The sequence below is a fragment of the Cebus imitator genome, unplaced genomic scaffold (genome assembly GCF_001604975.1).
Source record: "Cebus imitator isolate Cc_AM_T3 unplaced genomic scaffold, Cebus_imitator-1.0 Scaffold356, whole genome shotgun sequence".
Lineage (NCBI taxonomy): Eukaryota > Metazoa > Chordata > Mammalia > Primates > Cebidae > Cebus > Cebus imitator.
Window position 1 is genome coordinate 291784 of NW_016107671.1, and position 6830 is coordinate 298613.

The 6830-nt window shown below is 54.0% G+C and overlaps 2 protein-coding genes across 10 annotated transcripts in view; both read left to right on the forward strand.

Annotated features, from left to right (window-relative positions):
* Nucleotides 1-1197, forward strand: part of SIRT2 (sirtuin 2) — a 28380-nt gene extending 27183 nt beyond the window's left edge. For all 3 annotated transcript variants that reach the window (XM_017506547.1, XM_017506546.1, XM_037730701.1), the window contains 3 exons: nt 89-159; nt 291-357; nt 480-1197. In XM_017506547.1, the coding sequence (XP_017362036.1) occupies nt 89-159; nt 291-357; nt 480-635 (294 nt within the window). In that variant the 3' untranslated portion in view covers nt 636-1197. The remainder of the gene's footprint in view (nt 1-88; nt 160-290; nt 358-479) is intronic.
* A 280-nt stretch (nt 1198-1477) lies between these two features.
* RINL (Ras and Rab interactor like) overlaps nt 1478-6830 on the forward strand; it is an 11028-nt gene continuing 5675 nt past the window's right edge. For 2 of the 7 annotated variants that reach the window (XM_017506529.2, XM_017506527.2), the window contains exons 1-3: nt 1478-1516; nt 3193-3637; nt 5172-5274. In XM_017506529.2, the coding sequence (XP_017362018.1) occupies nt 3425-3637; nt 5172-5274 (316 nt within the window). In that variant the 5' untranslated portion in view covers nt 1478-1516; nt 3193-3424. Of the gene's footprint in view, nt 1517-3192; nt 4146-5171; nt 5275-6830 lie in introns of all 7 variants that reach the window. The other 5 variants (XM_037730706.1, XM_017506530.2, XM_017506528.2 and 2 more) reach the window with 5 other exon arrangements.

Below are 6830 nucleotides of genomic sequence, written 5' to 3' on the forward strand. Positions count from 1 at the left end.
AGCAAAACTCCATCTAAAAAAAAAAAAAGAAAAAGTCTGTGCGCTCAGCTCTCTCTTCCCTACCCCTGCCCCGCCCCCTCCCTGGCAGTTGGACCCTTTCCTGGGGATGATGATGGGCGTCGGCGGAGGCATGGACTTTGACTCCAAGAAAGCCTACAGGTGAGGCCCTGCCTGGGGTCAGGGGCAGCCGGGAAGGGACAGGGTGAGGTGGGACGGAGGGCACAAGGCAGAGGAGAGGAGTGGGCAGGGGCAAGCCTGCCTGGGAACTCTGATCTCCTGCTGAACCGCAGGGACGTGGCCTGGCTGGGTGACTGTGAACAGGGCTGCCTGGCCCTCGCTGAGCTCCTCGGATGGAAGGTAAGGAGCCAGGCAACCCCAGCCTGTCCTGAGCCCCGTCCCTAGACCCTCTCCCAGCCCCATCTGTCCTCTGACCCCATGATGCACAGTGACCTTTGACTTCTGTGACCTTTCCCGTGCAGAAGGAGCTGGAGGACCTTGTTCGGAGGGAGCACGCCATCATAGATGCCCAGTCAGAGGGGGGGGCCCCCAACCCCAGCACTTCAGCTTCCCCCGGGAAGTCCCCGCCACCTGCCAAGGAGGAGGCCAGGACGACAGAGAGGGAGAAACCCCAGTGACAGCTGCAGCTCCCAGGCAGGATGTCCAGCCCCTCAGGGACAGCTGAGCCCCAACCAGGCCTGGCCCCCTCTTAACCTGCAGTTCTTGTCTGGAGAGCTCAGAACAACCCCCCGATCTCTTAACCTCTCCCCCTCAGAACTGGGGTTCTAGCGACCCTGCCCTCCAACCCCAGCAAATCTAACACCTCCTAGAGACCAAGGCTGGGACAGGCGTCTCTACCAGCCCCACCATCTCTAACCACTCCACTAATCATTAACCACCCCCACAGGGCCAGGCCTACCCCGGACTTCCAGGACAGGGAGCTTTGGGCCCCCACTCTCTCTCCTGTCCCCAGGGGCCTGTGGCTAAGTAAACCAGACCTAACCTACCCCAACGGGGTTGTGGGCCTCCGAATGAAACCTACACCCAGCATAGGGGAGTTTGAGCCAGACGGGCTCCCGAGTCTCTCCCTTCAACTCCCTAAGTGGGTGGTGGGCCCCTTCACATGGGACCCACTTCCCATGCTGGGTGGCCACAAGACATTGCTTGTTGGAGACATATTAAAAACAGAAACAACTAACAGTCGGGTCTGGCCTCCTGCTTCTTCTGCGGCAGCCAGGGAAATCGCTGAAGGGAGGGGTTAGATCTCAGGCCACTGAGGAACCAGAAAGTCTCCGGGCTCCAGAGTGAGGGGTGACAAGAGGGTCCTCACGGCGGTCCCCTCATGGCTCTGACCCCTGGACTCCCAGCCTCCCAGTGTCCCTTCCTCTAAGCCCCGTCACTGAAGGCCTGAGCCCCCGAAAGAGGGAGGAAGGTTGACTGCAGATACCCCAGCCCCGCCTCTTCCCCTGCTCAGCTTCCTCTCTGCACTTCCTGCCACTGCAGGCCTCTCCGAGAACAGGTAGGGCCCCCAGGGACCGAGCATCTGGCATCTTCAGCCCCTCTGCCTCCCTTTGGTATCAGGCAGCTGCCCCCCTTCCCAGCACCGCCCACAGCCTCCTCCCCTGCCACGGTACCCAGGCAGGCATGTGCCTGCCTTTCCCCTCCTCTCCCCTCCTTCCTGCTATGGCCTGGGCAGGGCACCTGCACCTCCCCCCCGCCCCACCTCTCTCCTTCCTAATAGCACCCTGGGCTTCTGGTCAATAGGCTAATTTGTTTGTTTAGCTGCTAGTTATCCATATGCTACACCTGCCCCAAACAAGAATGGAAGGCCCTGAGGGGAGGGGCCTGTCCTGTTCATCAGCCTCTCTCCAGGGCACAGGCACCTGACTCCAGCCTGTATTCAATAAATATTGGATGATGGGAAGGAAGGAAGGAAGGACGGACGGAAGGAAGGAAGGAAGGAAAGATGGATGGATAGAAGGAAAGAAAAGGAAAGGAAGGAAGGACAGATGGAAGGAAGGAAGGAAGGGAGGGAGGGAGGGAGGGTAGGTGGATGGAAGGAAAGACAAGATGGATACATGGATAGAAAGATGAATGGGTGGAAGGAAAGGAAGGAAGAAGAAAGGAATAAAAGGAAGGAAGGAAAAGGAGGGAGGGAGGGATAGAGGGAGGGAGGGGTGAATGGGTGGGTGGGTGGGTGGAAGAATGGATGGATCCTCCTCAGACCCAGGTCTCCTGCTCCTGGGACTGCTGCAGGGACAAGTGGCCCCCCTCAAGTGATAACCCACATAGGACTCTGTACCTGGGTAGGAGCTGGGCTCTGATGGGTGGATGGAGAGAGAGGGACAGATGTGCGATGAAGCAGGGTGAGTAAAATGTTCATGCTAGCATCTTGGCAGTGGGCATATGGATGTTTTCTGTACAATTCTTTCAGCTTTTCTCTATGCCTGAAATGTTTCATTAAAAAGCACTGGGGGAGGACATTCAACGGTCCCCCCCCCGAGGTATGGGAAGGGAGGAAGAGGGGATTGCATTTCCCTACAGTTGTATGCACTGCCTACTGTGGGCCAAGAACTTTTCCAGGCACTGCGTTTTGTCAAGGGCTGGTCCACGTTCACACAGCTGCCGTAGCTGTTAAAATCTTCAAATATTCCCTATCACTTAATAAAGAGCTGTTGTTTTGAGTCCTCTCCCCACACCCCAAGACACACTGTCCTCTCTCCTGGGATCCACAGATTCCCCACCATCCAGGACTAAAGAATTAACCCCTGCTAGCCAGGCATGGTGGCTCATGCCTGTAATTCCAGCACTTTGGGAGGCCAAGGCGGATGGATCACCTGAGGTCAGGAATTTGAGACCAGCCTGGGTAACATGGCGAAACCTCGTCTCTACTAAAAATACAAAAATAAGCCAGGCATGGTGGTGCATGCTTGTAATCCCAACTACGCGGGAGGCTGAGGCAGGAGAATGGCTTGAATCCAGGAGGCAGGGGTTGCAGTGAGCTGAGATTGCACCATGGCACTCCAGCCAGGGCAACACAGCTAGACTCCATCTCAAAAAAAACAAAAATAAAAGCAGCAAGCAGCCTCTGGGGTCCATTCTGATAGGCCAGGGTCTCTGATACTGATTGTAAATATCTGGAACATGACCCAGGGGCTGGAGCAGCCCTGAGAGTCTTATATTCCTCCCTGCCAGAGGCCAGGCCATGACTCACTGGCTTCCTGCATACTGAGGATGGCCCAGACGGAGGACGAGGCACCTGAGGTCCCCACAGATGGGGAGAGGTGAGGGCTAATGGGGCTGAGGCTGCACTCTCCTTCCCCTACATCCAGAAACCCTTTCCATCCAACACCTCCCTCACTACAGAACCCTGAACTGCTGTCTGAGCCTCTGCCTTGCCCCTTCCTGTACCTTTGACCTCACCTCCATGTCCCACTGCCCACCTCTGACCCCTGACCCCCTGGACACTGTCCATCCCAGGCTGGTCCCATCACAGGTGGACAAAGCAGACAGGACCCCTCTAGGGGTCCTGAGCGCCCTAGAGCCACTTCTTCGCCTGCAGAGAACATGGGGGGTGTGGCATGTGCCAGAGCTGGATACCCAGGACGCAGAAGCCCTCGTGGGGCTGTGGCCACTGGGGGTGAGTACTCACAGCTGGGGGCCCATCCTGACTCCCATGACACCCGAGATCAGGACTCTGCTCGTTACTAGCGACGAACACGACACAAGCTGGTCAGACCAAAAAGGCCGGGTGTGCCAGATGTGATGGCTCATGCCTGCAGTCCCAGCTACTAAGGAGGCTGAGGTAGGAGGATCACTTGAGGTCAGCAGGTCGAGGCTGCAGTGAGCTGAGATCATGCCACTGCACTCCAGCCTGGGTGATGGAGTAAGTAAGACCCTGTCTCAAACAACAACAACAAAAATACAAGTCGTTTCAAGAAGGACTAGATCCTGGACTTCAGAACTTTTGTAAATTTCTCTGCATCCGATTTCTTGGCTTTGCTTTCAACCGCAGGAAATTTTGGATATTTGGGACCGAAAATAACAAACACATGTCCTACAGTGGATTAAACAAATGAGATTTTACCTTCCTAACATAACTACAAAGGCGGCTTCTGGCTTTAGATCAGCAGCTCGATGACACGGAGGTCAGCATAGCTGTAATTCTCTTGGACTTCCCTCACAGCTGCCCCTGGGCTGCCCCAGGCCCAAGCACCTGTGTGCATTCCAGGCAGGAAGGAAGGAGACACCACTTGCATCTGTTTATCTCACAGGAAAAATAAAGGTTTTCACAACTGATTCAGAAAATACAGATGGCTGACCAGGTGTGGTGACTCAAGCCTGTAATCCCAGCACTTTGGGAGGTTGAGGTGTGAGGATCGCTTAAGGCTAGGAGTTCAAGACCAACCTGGGCAACATAGCAAGGCCCCATCTCTATTTTTTTTTTTAAAGTGGGGGTGGGCAGAGTGACTCACCCTATAATCCCAGCACTTTGGGAGGCCAAGGTGGGTGGATTACGAGGTCAGGAGTTTGAGACCAGACTGGCCAACATAGCGAAATCCCGCCTCTACTAAAAATACAAAAATTAGCCGGGTGTAGTGGCGCACACCTGTAATCCCAGGACTTTCGGAGGCCAAGACGGGCAGATCACGAGGTCAGGAATTCAAGACCAGCCTGGCCAACATGGTAAAATCCCATATCTACTAAAAATTCAAAAATTAGCTGGGCATGGTGGCATGTGCCTGTAATCCCAGCTACCTGGGAGGCTGAGGCAAGGGAATTGCTTGAATGGGGCCCCAAAAGGCAGAAGCTGCAGTGAGCTGAGACCATGCCACTGCACCCCAACCTGGGCAACAGAGCAAGACTGTTTCAAAAAAAAAAAAAAAAAAGAATCTTGTGGAAGATGTCCATTGGCTGAGCTTGAGTCACATATCCTTTCCTGAACCAAACAGTGGGCAGAGAGCACAGTAATCCTACTGGCTAGATCAGGTCTTGGGGCTACCCTCAGGGCTTAGGGGAAATCAGCCCCACCCACATGCACTGACAGTACAGAGTTTCCCTAAAGGAAATTTGGGGTACAGAACCCAAAATAAGGGAAATCGATGCTAATCAGGCAAAAGGAACAGGCATCTGTGCATACCTTTGTCACGCTGGCCCTTGTCTCTATTCCCCAGAGTTTCTTGGTCACAGGACGTGACCCCAGCCAGGTCCTGGTGTTGAGGACAGGACCTTTACCAGGAGGAGTCAACACCTACCAGATCCAGAAGATTCCCGGAGGTAAGGCATGTTCCCTGAGTCTCCAGCCCACAGTCAACTGATCACTAAAAACTGTCAGCTAGACTGGCGAGGTGGCTCACGCCTGGAATCCCAGCACTTTGGGAGGTTGAGGTGGGTGGATCGCTGGAGGCCAGGAGTTCGAGACCAGCCCGGACAACATAGTGAAACCCCATCTCTCCTAAAAATATAAAAATTAGCCAGGCTTGGTGAAGCACGCCTGTAATCCCAGCTACTTGGGAGGCTGAGGCATGAGAATAGCTTGAACCCAGGAGATGGAGGTTGCAGTGAGCCGAGATCGCACCACTGCACTCCAGCCTTGGCAACAGAGGGAAACCCTGCCTGAAATAAAAAATAAAAACTGTCAGCTTTGCTTCCAAAGTATCTGATAAATATTCCTAACTGCCTCCCTTTCCTTCCTGAAATCCATTCTGAGCAGAACATATTTTAAAACATCAATCAGGTGTTAAACACCTCTGCCTCAAACCCTGCGAAGAACATACAACATCCTTATATACAAATGCGAAGTCCTTGTCACGATCTGTGCGTGAGATCTAGCCCCTGCCCGTCTCTCCATCTATTGACCCTCATTCTGAAGCAGGAACGGCGGAGAACAAACCTCTAGAACACCGAACTGAGGAAGGAAGTGGCTTTTTATTTGGCCAGGAGCTGCGGGGGGCTACAGCCTCATTCACAGAGCTCCGTAAGCTGCAGCTTCTCTCCCCTTTTATAGGCTTGCAATGCTAAAGGGGAAACTGAGGCGGAACTATGTCATTGTCCATTTGCTGGACGTCCAACCTTACAATCTTTTGGCTTCATTTATTTGCTAATTCATGTGCAATGCGAGCGGGGACCAGCAGGGGAGGGGGCTCACAGAGACAAGACAAAAGCAACAAGCTGTTTGTTGGCAGCGGTGTTTCCAGGAGGGAGCCTGGTCCGTGGAGGTGTGGGGGCGAGGCCCAGTGCCGGGCTCCAGCCTGCAGAGATAACATTGATCTGTAGCTCTTTCAAGGTTAACAGTTAGCAGAGAAGCTGGGAACTAAAGAGGGAGTCATTTTCCCAGCGCTTTCGTATTTTATTTCATTTTTTTTTCCTTCTTCACTCTCCTTTTCATCTGGAAGAAGGGGAGGGAGGAGGTGAAATTGAAGGAGGCAAGGGGGTCTCCCCTCTCGATTCACTCTGCCCCTGACACCCCGTTCTCCTCCGTGTGTCTTTAGCATGCTAAGTGTGTTCCAGCTTCAGGACCTCTGCTTGGGTTCTTCCTGCATGATGCTCCTCCTGGAGGGGTTGCTTTAGTCTCCATCCTCCAGGCCTCTGCAGAAATGTAATCTTCCAGGCCGGGTGTGGTGGCTCAAGCCTGTAATCCCAGCACTTTGGGAGGCCGAGGCGGGTGGATCACGAGGTCAAGAGATCGAGACCATCCTGGTCAACATGGTGAAACTCCGTCTCTACTAAAAATACAAAAAATTAGCTGGGCATGGTGGCACGTGCCTGTAATCCCAGCTACTCAGGAGGCTGAGGCAGGAGAATTGCCTGAACCCAGGAGGCGGAGGTTGTGG